The sequence below is a fragment of the Schistosoma haematobium genome, chromosome 1 (genome assembly GCF_000699445.3).
Source record: "Schistosoma haematobium chromosome 1, whole genome shotgun sequence".
In the NCBI taxonomy this organism is placed as follows: domain Eukaryota; kingdom Metazoa; phylum Platyhelminthes; class Trematoda; order Strigeidida; family Schistosomatidae; genus Schistosoma; species Schistosoma haematobium.
Genome location: NC_067196.1, coordinates 79,218,335 through 79,237,909, shown reverse-complemented (window position 1 = coordinate 79,237,909; position 19,575 = coordinate 79,218,335). Strand labels below are relative to the sequence as shown.

Genomic DNA, 19,575 nt, shown 5'->3' with positions numbered 1-19,575 from the left:
TGATCAGATTGTGATGTTGTAGAAGGTCCATAGCAATGATTGGTATAGAAACATCTGCAACAACGAAAATCCAGTGTATGGGTTTGCGTAAACCCACGTTAAGGTAAACGTACCTTTTGCCATACGTAGCGATCGGTTTTCCGTTTGCCGCCTGTAAGTTTAGGGTCGATTCGTGAAGCCGGTCGTTAGGATTTGCTGGGAGAACGCTAACTTCTGCGCCAGTGTCGACGAGGTAGCGAACTCTCGTTGTCACATCTGTGACGAATAACAGACGGCTTTGTTCGCCGGCTACGGTTGCCGTTAACGCGTGCCGGCTTGGAAGTTTCCCGAATCGCTTTTCGAATCAGTCGGTTTCGTGTTGGGAAAATTGCAGGGTTTTCTGCAATTTCTGGAAAGCTTTCCATACTGGTTATGATACCAGCACCAGTCGGGGTTATCTGTCTCTCATGGTCTAGAGACAGATCGCTTACGAGAAATGCTTCTACGTGGTGTGCGCGATCTCTTACGGTCGGTACGAAGACTAAGATAACGCGTGAGTGTGTGACATAAGTCGGTTATATCATTCTGAGTCGTGTGAGGCTTTTCTTTGACTGAAAATACCTCGGTAGTAGAAGGTTTCGTAATTTCTAGAATGCGGTCGGCAGATGCAGCTAGCTCGTCTAAGCCGTTGTTCTGGAACGAGACCAGAACTGCTTGCACCTGTTGGGGAAGTTTTGACAAGAAGAGTTGTTTGAATAGACCTTCGTCGAAAGTTCTTAGGCCTATAACCTCTCTCATCCGTTGCAACATGTCTGTCGCAGAACCGTGTTGCAGGTCGATGTTATTGAAGAGTTGATCTAACCTTTGTCGATCGGTTAGCTCTCCTCGTTTAAGAATCGAGCGTTTTAAGATTTCGTAAGGATCGGAAACATCACTAGTAAACATACTAGGTGTTACGTACCTGTTGAATTCGCGCGGTAGTGCCTTGACTACTGCGAGGAATTGTGCACGTGTGTCGATCACGCCGTGCTCGGAGAAGTCGGCTTCTGCGTAGCAAAACCAGGCTTCGATGTTGTCGGGCCAGAAAGGCATCAGTTGAAACGAAGGTGGGGACAAAGTCTTAAGCTTGAGTACTTTAGGTGTCTGTTCAGTCATGATGAAGTAAGAAGTACGAAAATGAACGAGGGGAAAATATATATATATCCAAGAAAAAACACGAAAAAAAATCACAATGTTTAAAAAAAAATAAAAAATAAGGCAATGATATATAAAAAAATCCCAAAAGGGAACAGACTCACAGTTGCAATTAGGTGTACCAGATCACGTCGGGCTCACCAATGATGATGTCACAGGTATTCAGTGTTTGACAACGCTTCTACCAGTAACACCTTCTAATATATTTCGTTCCCACCAAGAGAAATCAAAAGACAGAGTCGAGGAGATCGGAAGAGTATATTTGGCGATGACCAATATATCGGAATTCTCTGATCTAATCTGGCTAGCGATTGCGGTTGATGTTGAGCACGGCGTTACCACACGTGATCTGGTGCGGATGCCTGACCGAGCGCCTTCAGCTAGGTGAGTCCACTAAAACATATGGTCAGCATCCAATGTCGAAAACTTAGTGCTATTTATTTTGGGGATTTATTTACCGCTACACACGCTTATTAAACTATTTACGTATTTCGCGTTTCCTTTGGTTTTATTTCTCTATTTTTTCCCTTTCCTTCATTAAAGTCAACTTGGTATTCTTCTCAATTGCAAAAAACCTGTCTTTTAATATGAAAAACATTACGTTGACGTTATTGAAACGTGTGTAATATTACATTTCTGAAGAAACCTAAAGTGGTTTCTCCGCAACACCGATTTACCTACAAGCTGTTTGTGAACAATAACTTTTATTATCAATATGAGTACAAAGTGCTTGTGCTTTCCATACACTAAACGGTTAACCACTGTATTGCTCGTTACGACATTTTAGAGTACTAAGCCTTTCTTTTCTTAATTGTCGTAATTGCATCTACTTTTTCCCTCAACCAACCCGTAGGTCAAGCCTTTCTTTACGCGTATTGTGAACGCGTCAGAAATTTTAAGGAATGCAAAACCAGGATATAACCAATAAATATTTGACTTTATCAGTCATACAATAAGTCAAAAGCTACCATGTTAATAAGCTAGATTAGTTTATAATTGTTGTGGCTACTATGGTCATTACTGATTACTGCTAAAAACTATAACCGCTGTGTCTCCACCACGAATTTTCAAAATTTAAGGACAGTCATTACGGCAGTATTAACTTATATTTATTTAAGGACAAGAATGGACAGTAGCGTGCACAGAACAACAGAAGCACCCTGGGCCTCGAAACCCACTACTCATTCTAACTAAACGTATTTCTATACCTTTTATTTTTTTTCTCATGTATGAGTAACTCAGGGAACATCATATATGAGTGCGAGCCTCGTGAACTGCATTGATACCTCCTTAAGAACTCCAACTACGTACTTTACCCGTAATGGGCCTAACATTATTATTTTCTTGGATAAGCTGGCTATCAGAGATATTTGTGGCCAATAGGACATGCACTCTTGTAAAGTGGAAAAAAGACCGGTTTCCAAGTTAATTTGCGAAATATAGCCTCCCTACTATACTATGCCTATTAACATCAAGTTAATCAAACAGTATAATAAACGAAGCATATTGACTCATGAGCGTTTGAATCTTACTGTCTACTATTATAGTGATATGAAATTTTAATCTTGGATTTGATGAAACCTCAGCCGAAATAAACTAGATTGAGTATTGAATAGTCCCCCTCAGGTTTCGAGTAACACGCTACGGTTTGCATAATGGCAGATGTCCTGTCACTCTTGCGAGAATATCATCTCAGTGGGAAGCCTATTGTTGAAACACAAAGTGAAGTCATATTTGGAGACTTTGCTTGGCCTAAGACTACTAAAACGAACTTCCTAGTATGGGGGTAACTGGGAGTGTTTTATGTTCAAGTCATTGGTTGCAGGTCGGGAAAGGAAGGTACTCCAAAAGACTATTATACGTTGGATTGTGTTGTGCATCTACTAAAGCATATTGATTTGCCCCATACTCAGTATGTGCGACAAGCAGCAGTAAGAAGTTTTCCCGTTTGGGCGGTAATAATTGTTTCCAGAGTGCTGGCCTTCCAGTCGTACGACTTCCAGATCGACGTGATCTTTTAGCTTACCTGAAGGGTGAAACGACTACTGCACCAAATATTGATAGAGCTGCACCAGTAGATATCTCTTTACGTCGGGCTGTAGCCAAGCATGTCGATAGTCATATGCATATCCGAAGAGGTGAGTTGTGTTCGATTTATTTTTCCTGAATAACCAAGAAAAGTAAATGTATAAAAATCTATCCGTTTCTGTCTGCTACTGTTAGGGTTTCAATCCTTTGGTTCGCTGATAGTTTTGGAAGGTTTTTGAGGTATGTATGTATGAAGGAACCACCCAAAAGTTAATATAACAGGTTTTGAGTCACATAAAAACAACGATAGTTTCATACTTCAGTCTACTGAATTAACTACAATGTTTCATAAAATCAGGACCGCTAGCTCAGCCAACGTTCTACGCTAAAGTCAGTAACTAGTTGCAATGTGGAAAACGACTTTAGTTTCAGTTTGGGAAGGACGGGAGGCTTGATGGCCTGTGTTAGTCCTGGCAATGGTGGTCTCTCAGTTGACCCAACTTTCTTTTGAAAGAGTCGACGGATGGAGCCTCAACCACGTGCTGAGGTAATGAGTTCCACTCGTTGATGATTCGATGGGAAAGTCGATAGTCAGCTGACAAGTAATTTGTTCTGGGCTTGTGAACTTTTTTGGAGTGTCCTCGTTAATTCTCTGTTTTCGAGACAAGAAAACTGTATACAAATTCAAAAACGTCTTAGCGTCGACATGACTAAGAACCCTACGTACTTACAATAAGGTTCTAAAACCTTTGGCGGCTATTGCACGGCGGTGTGCAGTAGTCTTTAGGTCTTGGCTAACGATGACTCCCAAGTCATTATATGTCTGGACGACATGTAGCTCAGTGTTATTCATTGTGTATGTATCTGTACCTTGATGACCGATATGCATCACGACACACTTTGAAGTATTTCTCGGCAACTGCCAGGTTTGAGACCATTCAGATAATTTCTTCAGGTCATTTTGGAGTTCTAAGCTATCACCCTTACATCGTATCGTTCTCCATATCTTGACATCGTCAGCTTATAGTAAGACTGACAAAAAACACCAAGTTTATGACTGACATATGAAATGAGTAACTGTCAACATAAGTAAAAGGTAAAAGAAAGATAAGAAAACGAGTGGGAGCCGAATTAAGAATGTCAAACAAAGTTTTCGAGATGTGGGAGAAAGATAAATGATTGGATGAATGTTAATTTTTTCAATCATGAATTACAGTTTCAATAATTGTTAAGTTTCGACTATTCCTGTTATTGTTTAGCCTAGTGTTTGAGCCTTATTCATGTGACTGGAGTGCTTATGGTTTGTTTGTGTAACTACTTATTACTTGAACTGGAATATTGCTCTCTTTTAAAACTCTAGATGCAAGTGATTTACTGGGTCCAGACGGTTTCAGTATCGATGCTGATTCCAAACGGATGCGACTCGCAAACAACGTTGATGGTCTGGACGAAAGTGTATTAGGTAGAGAGTCACAAGCTCGACTGAAATCCGCGGTACTTGATGATGAGGCGATAGCGCGTGATAAACGTGACTTAGCTGCTAAACTGGAGAGTTCTTTCGGCAACCGTTCCTCCAGTTTTATTCAACCTGACCAAGTTAAATCAAGCACATTACCCGAAGCCGTCCCATTAGACAAAATTCAGGTAAAATGTTTGTTTGTGAGGTTTTAATTACCGTATATCCTGTGGTTGGTATATATATGTATATTTATATAATATCATATAATTCTCTTATTCCAGTCTTGGCGGGCTAAATTTCGTGCAATTCAACAACAAAGAATCAAGACAGGTGATACAGACCAAGCAATGGAAGTTGCTGTAACGAATTATTCTGGTCAGGAAGGGGATGTCGGTTTATCAACTCTGTCATCCTTGGATGCTCGAGATTCTCGGGTTGGCCTTCATAGTATTGTACCCGGAGGTGAATCTCAGTCCATTATCCGTATTGACGATAGTACTCATGGTCAGTTATATTCCGGTAGCACTTTACTCAGAGCTTCACTTATGGCGGATGAAGCACCAGTACGCGCAATTGTAGCTCGTGAGCGTCGTTGGCGGACTCGTGTTTCAGTTTTGCAAAGTCAAGGCAAAACATTCTACGAAAACATCGTTTTGGGGATTTTGCGGAATGTAATTGTGAGTTATCTTTCAACTAAAGTACGACGTTTTGTATCAATATTTGTGGCAAATTCGCGTTCGATGGAGTATTTGCACTTTTCAGTTTATTCATTATTGGTTTACGTTGTTTAATATAATGTAGAAATAATATGATGCGATAAAAGTGGCGAGTATACCAGCAATTTTTAATTAGGGTATTAAAAAAGAGAATTAGAACAAATTTGTTAGTAGTATGATGGTTTTAAGTTCTATATTGTATCAAAAAGATAATATTGAATAAAGCCATTAATAATAATAATAATAGTTGTATTTCATCTTCTAGAGTATATCCAATCATATATTGATGGATTGGAAATTTACGTAGGGACTGGATACAGAACCAAGTGCTCAAATGATCGGGCAGTTTTGATTGTATTGATCACAACGCATTTATGAGTTATCCAGGCGTAGTGCAGATTGAACTAGTTGTTGTTAGTCAATCTGGGTTCATTCGCACTTCAGAAAACATAAGTTGGCGAAAGGCAACGTTTGTCACTTTTGACGTAGGTGAGGTATCCTTCGTAGCAGCTATAGTCTCTATCTCATACAATTGCTGTGAAACAAAGCCCTTAAAGGTAAAGATATTAGTTGGTTACTAGTATTTGACCGTAAGTGTTTTCAAAACATTGTTCATATATTTTGGGCTCACCGGGTGAATGATGTTGCCGTTAGGCATAAGGTACTAAGTAAAGATGGTAAGTCTGTTGAGGTAGTGAATGTTCTTCAACTGAGATGGTTGAGATATGTATTACGTCTACCCACATACCACCCTTCCCGATGGATGATATTTACTGGTGCAGTAGTAGGTTAGAAGAAAGGCAAAGGTTGTCAAACTTAACCATGTTAAGGTACTGCCTATACAGCTTAAGTATTTTGCGACACAACATCCAATGACTCCTTATTTATCTTCACTCGCTTAAATTACTTTTCATTTTTTAGGTGTCTCATCTCACTTTTATATTTCTTATAATTATAGTTAAAAGAAGACTCTCATGCTGCTCCCGATGCAAAAGCTGTTGGAAAGTTTGGTTTTATTTCTACTAATGCTCAACCAGCTCTTTTTCCCCAACCATTGGCTGTTGGGACTTACTATTCTAAACCTAATGGCACCACAAATTATACGAACACTGGATCATCTATGGCACTAAGTACTGGGCAACATATGTCGGTCTCCAACTCCACTGCTCAACATCACTCACAGATGCATTATTCAAGATATGATCAAGAGCGTTTTGCTGGTGGTCGTGAGGAGACTGCTGGTTTTCGTATTGATACTATGGGTACATATCATGGAAAGGCTTTGGCATCAATGGTTTCTGTTGGTACACCTAAATCTAGTCAAGACAATTCTGTTGCTAGTGCAAACGCTGTCTGTACTCCAGGAACTATTTCTAGATCAATGGGAAATGAAACTCCGAGTATTCCTTATGAACCGCAACCACTTAGAGACCCTCGCGGTATCAGTTCTGGCATCCCCTTGACACCCAGTACGACTCCTGATCCATGTAAGTATATATCTGGAAAGAGAAGTAGTTTTATATAATATCTACCATTTCGTTTTTTCTCAATCAATTTGGATGTGTGGACTTGAAGCTTAATATAACCTCCGTTTCACCTAATGGAGGGTCGGAAACTTTTATACTAATCCGAATTCCAAGTATCATGAAAGACTGTTATTCTAAAATTACCTTATCTTTCTCGCTAATCCCAGTGATCTAGAGATTAGGTGTTCGCACGGGAAACTTAAGGTTCTGTCTACTGTTTTTAGCTGCGGGGCCGAGGGTGCACATCACCAAGGAGTCCTATGCTCGGGCAAAACGACAGTTCATTGCTTCCAGGTTTTTAGTGGGTTGTCTAACGTAAATTGGTTCGTGATCTCAATAAAATTTCAGTGAAATTCAAATGATTTTGTAACCAAAGTTAGTCCTTTCTTTTTTCCTAGGACCAAAAAATTTCACTTAAATAAATATCCTTCAAATATTATGCATTCAAAGTTTATGAGAATAATTCACTGTATACTAGGTAGTTCAAACAGAAATGGTTGTGTTCTTCTGATGTTTTGTGGTTAAAATTATTAACCTCCACAATCTTTTTTTACATGGGAGCCAACTATAGCTGTTGAATTAACTTACCTTAGCTTTTGAGCAGCTATTTTTTCCGTTAGTAGTTCGACTGTACAGTGTTATCCAACTGTATTTATTGATCATATATATTAATATATATGCACATTCAATTTTTACAGATCGTGGCTTACGTTCCACCGCTGATGCACGCCTTTCTGCTAGAACGAAAATGAGATCATCTCGTATCCCAATTATCATTATTCCTGCAGCACCAACCAGTTTGATTACAATGTATAATGCTAGGGATATTTTAGAGGTTAGTACACATTTTCCAATGTTTTCATCACAAATCAGATAAATTATTACTGTTTGTAGTAGATATTTCAATCAATCTGAATTTCAAACTAATGAAGCAAACATAGACAGTCCACCAAGATTTTCAAATAAGACTAGTTCATCACTTAAAAATTAGTATAATGTGTTTGTCACGTTACTTATTTTTCTATTCTTCCTATAGCCAACACAAGACTAAAACATAAAACTCATGAAGCAGTCAATCTGACGGATATCAAGCTTAAAAACATTTAATTTAAGGTTGTTATCTGCATTGTATTTCAATTATATCCAAAACACCACAAACCTTAATTGCCAGTTATATATATAAAGCGAGGAAAACAAGATTTACAGAATAACAGGTATTCATTCTATTTTAAGGCTTCTCACCAGTTGCAAACTCCCTGAGTTTGCATTGGTAATATTATGATAAAAGCATTCTATTACGTATCGTAATCAATGACGTTTTGTTCGAAACGACATGAGATAGAAGAAAACAACATATTCAACATAATAGTTAAGATTAGTTAGTATTTATGTGTTGAAGATAAAATCATAAAAAGATAAGGGTGAAATTATAACCGATAACAAAAACGATAATAAAAACAAATTGTTGATTAATGGGTGATAACCAAAGTGCCTATTTGATATAAACTTCAAGTTTACATCATAAGTGAGTGTCAATGGAGCTGCTACCTTGACGCGGTGGTCGGGCTTGCCTATCGTGATGACCCAACCGAGCTATATTGGCTGGAACATATGTTTCTGTAGGTTCTACCATGCCAGGCAGGTCGATTGGTGAACGGCAAGACTAAAAGCAGCAACTCAAGGTCTGAGGGCGAAGTCGTACTGCTGACTGTAGAGGGGTGTGACAGCAGTAAGGTGTTTCCCTCGGACAACCAGCATCTCCAGCGATGCTGCCTTCCCACAACGAGGGGTGGGGTTAGAAAAGGTCGACCCTAAAAATGTCACACCTCACCTTACCTCACGGATTCCCGTCTCCGGCGGTAAGGCCCTTTGAAGAACGGAGCTAACACGTCAAAAACCTTCCACAGAAAGGCCGTGCGCGACCGGCCTCAAGCAGTTGTCCCTTGGGCTCTGCGGTCACGCTCCCAGGTCGTTAAGACCAACACTAATCCAATTTCCTTTTCAGGTTCCTCAAGAAATACCCTTCCACGGTGTGGGCAGCCGGGAAGTGACATCAGCCCTCATACCCGTAACAACACACGAGACCAAGTTGGTCACATTCAAATCCTTCCTACACCTCCTAATACCTCTCTTATCTCCATGACCAACCCTCCTCACGTCTCTTTATCACCTCGCACCGCTAGGGCAAACGATTCGAGTACGTGGAACGCTATTCCTGGTCTCCTGAAACCACGCTCTAAACTACACGTAGGAGCTTTCAACGTACGAACACTGTGCCAAATAGGACAGCAGGCTTCCTTAGCTAGGACTTTAGAATCTCGCGCCATCGATGTGTGCTGCGTCTCCGAAACGCGCATACAGGATCCAAGTAGCGTCATTCATTTGACCTCACCATGCCAAAATAAAGAACCGACTCGATTCACACTTCGTGTATCTGGAAGCCCTGATTCTGCTTCCCGTGGCCTCGCCGGCGTAGGTATAGCACTGAGTCCTAGGGCAGAACTAGCTCTCTTAGAGTGGATCCCAGTAGACAGTCGTTTGTGCTCTGTCGGACTGAACGGAACAGTAAGAATCCGGAAAGATAGGGACACTAGTCGTTGCCTCTTCGTCGTCTCTGCCTATTCTCCCACTGACTGCAGCTCAGATGATGTAAAAGATGAGTTTTACAGAAAGCTTTCGGACCTTCTCCGAAAAGCCAAGCGCTCGGATGTAGTAATAGTGGCCGGTGACTTTAATGCTCAAGTAGGTAAACTAAGCGATGGGGAAAGACACCTAGGTGGATCTTATGGTGTCGTGGCTCAAAGAACAGATAATGGCGACCGTCTGTTGCAGCTATGCTCAGATAACCGCCTGTTCCTTGCAAATACTAACTTTAAGCATAAGGAAAAACATCTTTTAACATGGAGACCCCCTAATTCGTCCCAACGTTGGACCCTAATAGATCACATCGCTATCAGCCACCGATGGAGGGGCCCGATAGAAGACTGTCGCTCATTCTGGAGCACATGCTTAGATTCAGATCATGCTCTAGTGCGAGCGCATATTTGCTTGCGTCTTACTGGACGTAGGAAAGACGCTGCAAGGAAACCTCTTAGGGGCCTACTTAATGATAGTCAAGCTAAGAGTATATTTCAGGAACAACTAGTAAAACAGTTAGGCAGCCATGTATATGATGCCCACCCCGAGGCAGCATGGAATGATATCCGAAAAGCTGTGGAAACAGCAGTGATATCTGCTAGTACGGTAAACCAGAAGGTTAGGGAGCAACACTGGATCTCAGCAGCATCTATCTCACTGATAGATGCTCGGAAACTCATTCCACCCGGCTCTGAACATAATGAGGAGCGGAGTCAGCTTAAGCGCAAGCTGACAAGAAGTCTACGCAATGATCGCGAACAGTGGTGGGTAGCGAAAGCAAGAGAGATGGAAAAGGCAGCGGCAATAGGTAATAGCAGACAATTGTTCAGACTCGTTAAGGAAACCGGAATTAGGAACCCGACCGTTAACGAAACAATCTCAGAGAATGATGGACATATTATTCATTCTCAATCCAGGAGATTGGATCGATGGGCAGAACACTTTAGGGATCAGTTCAACTGGCCTTCAGCCACACTTCGGCTTCCCACGATCTCTAGTCAACCTAAATGGCAAGTTAATGTAGGTCCTCTGTCCCTTTACGAAGTTGAAAAAGCCATAGGAAATCTGAAACGAGGGAGAGCAGCAGGCCCTGACAGGCTTACTCCTGAGATTTTTAAGGATGGTGGTCCAGTATTAGCAATGAGATTAACCGAGGTCTTAGGTAGAATTTGGGAACTGTACGTAATCCCATCTGACTGGTCTCAATCACTGATTATGCCAGTCTATAAGAAAGGACGAAAGTCCTCTTGTGACAATCACAGAGGAATCAGTTTGACTAATATAGTGTCTAAAATATTAGCTTCAATAATACTTCGACGCCTAATCAAAGCTCGTGAAGAGCAGATTAGAGAAAACCAGGCCGGTTTTCGACCTGGACGTGGTTGTATAGATCAGATATTCACACTACGTCAGGTTCTAGAACACAGACACACATTCAGACGCCCCACAACCGTAGTATTTCTCGACCTTAAGGCGGCATTCGACTCTGTTGATCGTGAGGTTCTATGGCAGTGTTTGTCACTGAAAGGAGTACCAAAGAAGTACATTAACCTTATGAAGGCTCTCTACTCGAACACAACTGGTAGAGTGAGAGCTTATGGCGAACTGTGATCAGAATTGATTACCTCAAGTGGTGTTCGTCAGGGCTGTCCCCTCTCCCCATTCTTGTTCAACTTTGTGGTCGACGTACTTTTAGAGATAACACTCACTTCATCTAAATTTCCAGGGGTTGAACTTCTACCAGGAGGTTCACTTGTTGACTTAGAATATGCAGATGACATAGTTTTATTTGGTGAAGACGCTGACAAAATGCAGAGTCTCCTGACCACTCTAAGCAACAATGCAAGCATGTTCGGGATGCGATTCTCTCCCTCGAAATGCAAAATGTTGCTTCAGGATTGGGTTACATCGACACCCGAACTAGTGATAGGGAGTGAAGTAGTTGAGTGTGTCGACCGCTTCACTTATCTTGGAAGTCTCATCAGCCCTTGTGGTTTAGTGTGTGACGAAATCTCAGCACGGATACAGAAGGCTCGACTAGCTTTTGCCAACTTGCGTCATTTATGGCGTAGGCGAGATATCCGTCTATCAACCAAAGGACGTGTTTACTGCTCAGCAGTTCGTTCTGTCCTACTTTATGGCAGTGAAACGTGACCGGTAAGAGTAGAGGATATTCGTAGGTTACTAGTATTCGATCATAGATGTCTTCGAAACATTGCTCGTATATCATGGGACCATCGAGTAGGTAACACAATTGTTAGGAGACGGGTACTAGGTAAGGATGGCAAATCAATTGATGAAGTAGTGAAATTTCACCAGTTGAGATGGCTGGGATATGTGTTACGTATACCCGACCACCGACTACCTCGACATGCGATGTTTTCTGGTATAGGAGTAGGTTGGAAGAAAACTAGAGGCGGCCAGACCAAAACATGGCACAAATCCATGAAGTCACTGACAAGTGAACTGAGTCATGTTGGTAGGTGTAGACTACCTGGTTGGGGACCGCGAGATGATAGCAACCGATGGTTAGAGACCCTGAATGACATGGCTCAAAATCGTTTGCAATGGTGCAGGTGGATCCACTCTTTGTGTTCTCCCAAATTCTAATCTTCTGAATTCTTCATGTCCCTTTTTTCCTCTTTCCAAATTTATTTCACTGTATTGTACTCCTTAAATAACATCTTCAAACCCTAATGTCTCCGATTACTGCTTATACTTTTACTACCTCTACCACTACGGGATTTGAATCGACAACTGCATCTCTGTGCTAATGTGGTGTGGCAACTCGAACTGATGTACGTACGTACGAAGTTCTACGTTGTTACTGACTGAAAATAATACAACTATTTTATCATAGCAATGAGAAGTCTACCACACTTCTATATACAATGGTCAGGTCGAAAGTGCTCGATAGCATTGGCCTTCGCTAAGCGGAATAAAATTGGTGTTTGCTGCTTGTTAATTATTTCAAACACTTTTGTGATATCCATGTTGTATCCACTATCCATTAAATGTTTAGTGATTGCACTTGTGAATACTTTACTTCCTTTCAGATAACTTACGAGAAATATGTTCGGTAAACCTTTTAGATGTCCTTCTTTCGGTAATTACTTCCATAAGTACATATAAATTCGTAAATACTTTTGAAGGTGACTTCAAAAGGGTATTAATTCACTTTTGACTGGTTTAAGAAAGATCTGGCGTTATACACCGGGAATAGTTGGGTTTCAAGAAAACTTTTCTTTAGCTCTGCTTAATCCTTTTTCGATCCTGCCTAAAATCTCACCCTTGAATTCAAAATGGATGAAGACATTTTTCCTTAAAGTTGTGTCTTCCAGGCTCCCTGTAATCGTATTTTTGTACTTAATATAAATAAATTTGTTTTTATATCCAGTTTTGCAAGAAACTTCGATATATACTGTTTATTCCTGTTTTTGCCACTTGACATACAGTCTGGCTCTATTAAGTATGGTTTTGACTAAACAACTTTGCATATATAGCAAACCTGGGGTAACTAGACTGAATCCTACCCTGGGTCTTGATGTATCGATCAAATACTCAATATTCGACAAGTTCTGAAACACTACAAGAAGATTTCAAACTGGATTCATTGTCTTTGATCTGAAGATGGTATTTGGTTTCGTCTACCAGTGAGGTTTTGTGTGTTACTGAAAGGTGTACCAAAGTATATGTACCTGCTGAAATCTTTTTTACTCGTATACATTTAATTGGTATTTTTATTATCGAGGTAGTGCGATTAACTGGTGATTTCCCGGTAACAATTATAATTTTATATTTAATCTTTTTTCTCAGGATTTACGGTTCATTAAATCCCAAGAGAAACAAGCATCCGGTATGCGTCGAGAAAACGAGATACTTATTCAGCGTCATAAATCTGATGGTCGAACAGTGCCTTATCGTGTGGTTGATCAACCAAACAAATTACTCTTAGATGAATGGAATCGTGTTGTAGCTGTTTTTGTCCAAGGTCAAGCTTGGCAATTTAAAGGTTGGCCAATCAGCTCCGATCCAGCAGTAATTTTTTCTCAAAGTAAGAATTTTAATGTTGATCTGTCTAAATTTGCATTGGTAGCTTCATTCATTTTTACAGGAGCTCTTATACTGATTTAACTTGTCGTATCATTAAAATAAAAGGTAATGAGCGGTTTACTGTGTCAAGTATTAAACGTCCTCTATTTCATTGTAAGTTTTTTCCCTATGATTACTAAGCTTAGCTGCCTAACTATTGAAACTTTCAGCATGAACCCCTTTAGATTGATTCCGTGGTCTACTGATTCTTACATAATCTATTTGAGATTCGATCTCGCTTTGCACTATAGTAATTAACTGTCGGGTCATCAATTTTTGTTTCATTCTGTCCGTATACTTGCTACAAGTTAACTGTGAACTAAATGTTACAGATCAGAAAGTTCTTAATATCCCATATTTCTTCAATATTCAAATTATTCACTTAAGTAAACATTTGTTACTGTACAAATAAGCTATTTACACTACATTTATGCCTTTTACATTCTCTCCTCATACTTTTATCATATTATGAAATATCCTTGCCCTTTAGTTTCCAACAGTACTGGAATCTAACACAGCTTCAATGACCAATAGTGTGTTAACGATGCTCAGTCCATAAATACAATTTTTACTAGGAAGAAATTAAGTATATATTGGTGTTAAACATGGTTTTTATTCATTTGACTTTGATATCCAACTGTATTAATTCTATGTAGTAACTGTTCAGTTTGTCAATTTCATCATTGATTAAAGTCTATATGTAATGGAATAAATTCATATTTGTACTAATCTGGGATTTCCTATCGGTGATAGCTCTAGAGAAGCTTGGACTTTTGTTTCTAGTTAGTGGGCAAGAAAAAAGAGAGTAGGATACAGTCTCGTTCACTGATAGTGAAATCGGAGTTAGAAATTATTCTCTAAGCGCACAGACGTATCGTAGTGATTTGTTACAGGAACCTGTTATACTTTTTGCTTTATTAGTTGTTAGAGTATCATGTTGCTTACTATTACCGAACTAAATTGGACATCTCCGATTGTATAAAATCTTGAATCAGGGATCCAATCCTAAAGTAATCACGTGTCCCTTTCGCCACACTACTACTACTATTACAAGTTTTACAGTCGAGTGTTGATTGATTCCTGTAATGTTTTTTCCTGTTTTCTAAAGTCAAGGGTTTTCATTTGAAGTACACTAATATGCCATTGGATCCAAATGTAGCCAAATGGAATGTACGTGTTATTGATCTGGATCAAAGGAGACATCTAGACAAGGCAAATTTCCAACAAATTTGGGACCAATTAGATAAGCATATTGCCAGAAATAAGCCATTTTTACGGTCTTAGGAAAATAAATGAAAATTACCCTTTTGTACAAAAGAAATTCATTTGTTTTATTTTTGATTTGAATTGTAAAATAAATTGTGCATAGTGATGTTAACAAACGATTTTTTTAACTGCACGCTTTATGTCGGTATTTCCTCGAAAAAAAAGACAATTTTCTCAATAGCGTACACTTGCAAGCTCCGTCTAATGTATGGTTGTAAGAATAGTGGTTGGAAATCGATTATGTGAACAATAGTTAAAAAGTATGTTAGGTCACTGGTTCCATTTGAGCATCATTCGTATTGTCGGAAAAAAAGTGTTTGAATGCTTTGATTTTTTAAATTGGTCATTTCTGTAACTTGAAACTAACTACAAGTCCCTTCAAAATATAAATAGTTATTGTTCAAAACTAACAAATTGATTGTTCCATCACTATGATCTCACTGAATGTACGTAAGAATCGTCGTGGTACGGGTCTGTTTTACCAGTTGTTGTCGTCTCGTTATGTGCATTAACTGGGCCCAACAAGCAGCTAATTTATAAGTTACTACGTTTCCTTCAGGCCGTGATTATTTCGATGGTGTTTTAACTTATCATACACTACAACAGTCACGTTACTGCAGACTAACATTGTATTGCTTGACAATAGGCATAACAGCACTAGATTATTCTGTTAGAGAAGAGTTTCTCCAGCATTTCTGTTTACAGCTGAGGATTCCTATACAAAACACTTCGAGAAGACTAATGGCCTACAGCTACTCTCCAAAGCGCAAAACCAACATTAGGTTTGTGTAAGCTTGATTTATCTCTATATTCTACGTTGAGATTATTAGCACCTTTTAAATGATTATTGGTAGTGTAGGTCTGTTAAACTAAGGAAAACGCTTCGGCTTCAAATATTCATATCATGTTACAGTGTGATGGCACATAGAATACTCAAACAGGACCTAATGAGCTAACGACCAGCTTTCCTGAGTAAAGTATGTCTTTTGTACCTTGAAAACGCAAAATTTTTCTATGAAACTGATAAGAACATGTTTCTGTATTTATTTTTCGTGATAAGCTGGTGAAAATAGAACGTTCATCGACTTAGCTCAATGAGCGATGGTGAGTCATATATGAAGAATTTCCAAGTAGCAAAATAAATGATGGGATTTTCCTACCAGCCGTTTGTGTAGTCAGTAAAGAAAGTTAAGTAGTGCGTATGTAGTGTGAAAAGCCACCATTTAGCTAAGTAGGACTCGTAATGACTCCTACAATCAAAATTATTAAACTGCCATCGACCAGACTACTGCTCTGGTGAAAAGGATTGTTAGATGTTACTTACAAAAGTCACATACAATTGGTTTGCTTTATAAACTTGGACTTATTAACCTACTAAAAGCTGTCTTTGTAATATCTATATATTCTGTAGTCAAGTGTGTTATATTACTATTTATCGCTGAATAATATGATTTTGTTCTGAATTACAAGTCCAAACTAAGTATTAGCAAAATACTACTACTAAATTATTTGAGAACATGTGTAGTAGTGATAACACTGAAAAAATATGTTTTATGGCACGTCAGTTTAGTTACCATTGCTTGAGACATGATTTTGTCAGCTAATCGTAATCCTAATAACCTTGGATAGATTGTTAAATGAACACTTGTATGTATAATGACTAATCTCGAGAACTAGACACTAATCAGTGAGAATGCAATCACAGGATCTATTATCAGGATTATGGCATTGACAACTGAGTAGGTATGTTTTTAAGTGTCAATTGGGATGGACAACCAAGAATCATCAAACGAAGCAGTTTTGTTTCACAGTTGAATTTCAACATCCTAAAACAGAATTTGTCATATCCAACTATCGGTCAAGGCAATAGTTTAACCAAAAATTAAAATGAGACTAATCAACTGACAATTTATCGAATTCCATCAACGAACCTTCATTAGAATACCCAGCAAATTCGTTAGTTTCACGTTTGAAAATCTTGAGAAAATCCACATACCACCTTAACGAGTCAGCAATACTGTCACTTAGTTCTGCGTACAGCAAAGCTGTAGTTCACATCCAGTTTTTTTCTCTCTTGCTTTGACTTACACTACTTGACATCACAGAATATAACGGTAAATATGAGGGTAACGACGAGATCGAACAAAAAAATCCGAAAACCACGCTATAGTCGCGATTAATATTGAAAAAAGAAAGACAGGTATTTTTTTAAAAAACGACTAGTATTGTTAGGTGGTAGTAGTAGGGCTGGTCAGCGGCCTATGCTCCATTGGGAGTAGCAGGCGTAAGTAAGTAAGTAGTAGGGCTATCATCAATAAAATTAACAATCAGCATCAGTACGAGTTAAAAGTGCAAGAATTCAACAAGATGTAATAAGTTTTTTTTACACAATGGATGCTCATTTTTTAATGAGCAGCATCGTTTCATATTTATAAGGCACAATTAACAGTGGTACGAACAAGAGACTTCGACTTTTCACAGTTAAAAGTTAACACAATTAGAAAAAAAGAAAATAGGTAAAAAATACAAAATAAAAATATTAGGTGTAAACTGAAATAAAGACAAACAATTCAACAATACTACTACTACTATTTGTAGTAGTAATAATAGTGATACAGTGTGGCAACAGGAGGCAGCAGTGATAAGATTTATTATAATCATATTAAAAATTACAATAAATGAAAGCAATCAGTACATACGTCAATCTTATGGAAAAACAAATAGAAAAGAACAATACGGAAGACAATGAACAAATAACGAATGTATTAAGCTGACAAATTGTAAATAACATACGAACAAAGAGTATTATCTAATTTTGTTTAAAAATGGTATGATTTACCTACACATGTATACATACTTTAAATTAAAAAGAAAACAAATGTATGCGATGTTGATGAAGAGTAAAACAGCAGTATAGTTTGAAATAATGACTGGAAAATTGAAAAAAAAAATAGGATAGTGAATATAATTAAAGAACATAAAACAGTGTACATAACATCACAGCTTGTTCCCCTAAAATTATTACTAAATTTATGCTCATTTTTTGAATATGATACAGAGAAAGAGAAAGTATGGCCAAATACAAATACAGTTATGCTCATTGCTCACTGTACAGAAAATTTCTACATACATACAAATAAAATGAAACGAGGAAAAAAAATTCAAACTATAATAGGAACAATACGTGAATCCATGTAAGTGAAACGTATTAATTAACTGTTTTTATTTCTTTCTAGATAAGGCCTTGATATAATTTATTTTGTTTCCAGTAAAATGTATAAAAAAAAGAAGGGAAGTAAAAATTAGCAGCATAAAAATAATTCATTGTCATCATCTCTCACTACTATTATTAGTAGTTGTGGTAATTGTAATACTAACAATACAATGTATTAAAAAATTCAACTGAAGAATTGTGTATGCGCATTTGTAAGAACAGGCAATAGTGTGCCCAGTTATCATTATTTTTAAAAAAAATTTTGAGATCTTATAATGACTTGTGCAATTGAGTATGGTAAGAAAGAGGAACATACAGGAAGAAAGCACATTTTAATTGGACAAAAACAAGGTCTTTTTTAAATGAAAGGTAACAGGAATGGATGGAATTTTCATTTTTGAGGAGAATACAGTAATAATAATGATAATAAAAAATATAAATCAATAATAAATAACGACTAGGCGTCAATAATTAATTGTATTAATCAGCTGTTATCTTCTTCTACTGCACATGATTCAGTTACACTATTACTATTTGTATCTGGATCAGTGTTATTATTACTGTTCCCATCATTGTCAATATCATCACCATCATCGTTAGGTAGTACAGTACTACTCAACTGGCTGTAACGTACATGATTATGTGTATTTGAAGTATTCAATGTACATGTTGGTGTTGTTGTGGCAGTGATGCTGGTCGGCGGTGTGTCTACTAAATCATCTATACTTAATCGATATACACGTCCACTATGTAATTTACCATTTGAACAATTCGATGATTTATAAGATGGAACATAGAAATGATTACTACCACCATTACTAACAGTAGTAATACAATCCTCAGTTAGTTCAATATCATTAATCTTTTTATCAATATATCCTATATTTATATTATTGTCTTTAATACGTTTACATTTTAGTGAAATCTGTTCTGCTTGTGGATCATCATCATCGTCCTCACCTTCGCTTTCACTATATTCTACTTTATTTCTTTCCAATATTGTTGGACTATTAAAATATTGATCATGATAATAATTGTGATGATTAGTTAAAGAAGCCATTTGTCTAGCCTTACGCTTTTTGGTAACAGATGTTACAATTTCTTTTGTTCGTTTGTTCGATTCATGATAATGTTGTTTACAACAACAAGAATACATTTGATTGTTTCCACGATGACGACGGCGACGTGCTGTTATAAAATGAGCTACGATGAATATAATTAACAGTATAATAAATATAATACATCCAATCAATAGAATAAGACGATATGGTTGTTTACTGAACAATTCCAATAAGGATTGGTCATTATTATCGACATCTATTATGTAGCCACTTTCTCCAGCTCCAATTTCGTCACCACTTAAACAGATAGCTAGTTAGATTAAATGAAAGAAGAAAAAGTGGAGTATATATATAATAGCAACAAAAATGGTTGCCGTAAAGAACTAGTAATCAAGGAAGTTTG

The 19,575-nt window shown here is 38.0% G+C and overlaps 1 protein-coding gene across 3 annotated transcripts; it reads left to right on the top strand.

Annotated features, from left to right (window-relative positions):
* The first annotated feature begins 2,794 nt into the window (after positions 1 to 2,794).
* CDC73_1 (accessory factor associated with RNA polymerase II) lies at positions 2,795 to 19,173 on the top strand. Of its 3 annotated transcripts, XM_051209780.1 has the most exons (9): positions 2,795 to 2,959; positions 2,999 to 3,104; positions 3,146 to 3,311; positions 4,562 to 4,845; positions 4,942 to 5,337; positions 6,335 to 6,863; positions 7,601 to 7,737; positions 13,356 to 13,593; positions 14,740 to 16,772. In XM_051209780.1, the coding sequence occupies exons 1-9, from the start codon at positions 2,829 to 2,831 to the stop codon at positions 14,913 to 14,915; spliced, it is 2,163 nt and encodes a 720-aa protein (XP_051075244.1). In that variant the 5' UTR covers positions 2,795 to 2,828; the 3' UTR covers positions 14,916 to 16,772. The 3 variants fall into 3 exon arrangements, with proteins under 3 accessions (XP_051075244.1, XP_051075245.1, XP_051075243.1); XM_051209781.1 differs by having other exon boundaries at positions 2,999 to 3,311; positions 14,740 to 15,013; XM_051209779.1 differs by lacking the exons at positions 2,795 to 2,959; positions 2,999 to 3,104; positions 3,146 to 3,311; ... (3 more) ...; positions 7,601 to 7,737; positions 14,740 to 16,772 and adding exons at positions 17,956 to 18,091; positions 19,031 to 19,173 and having other exon boundaries at positions 11,481 to 13,593.
* Positions 19,174 to 19,575: the final 402 nt, after the last annotated feature.

Coding starts and splice junctions, on each gene's coding strand:
- CDC73_1 (XM_051209780.1), top strand. CDS start 2,829: ATGGCAGATGTCCTGTCACTCTTGCGAGAATATCATCTCAGTGGGAAG. Junction 3,312..4,561: donor TCATATGCATATCCGAAGAG/GTGAGTTGTGTT, acceptor TTAAAACTCTAG/ATGCAAGTGATTTACTGGGT. Junction 5,338..6,334: donor GGATTTTGCGGAATGTAATT/GTGAGTTATCTT, acceptor TTATAATTATAG/TTAAAAGAAGACTCTCATGC.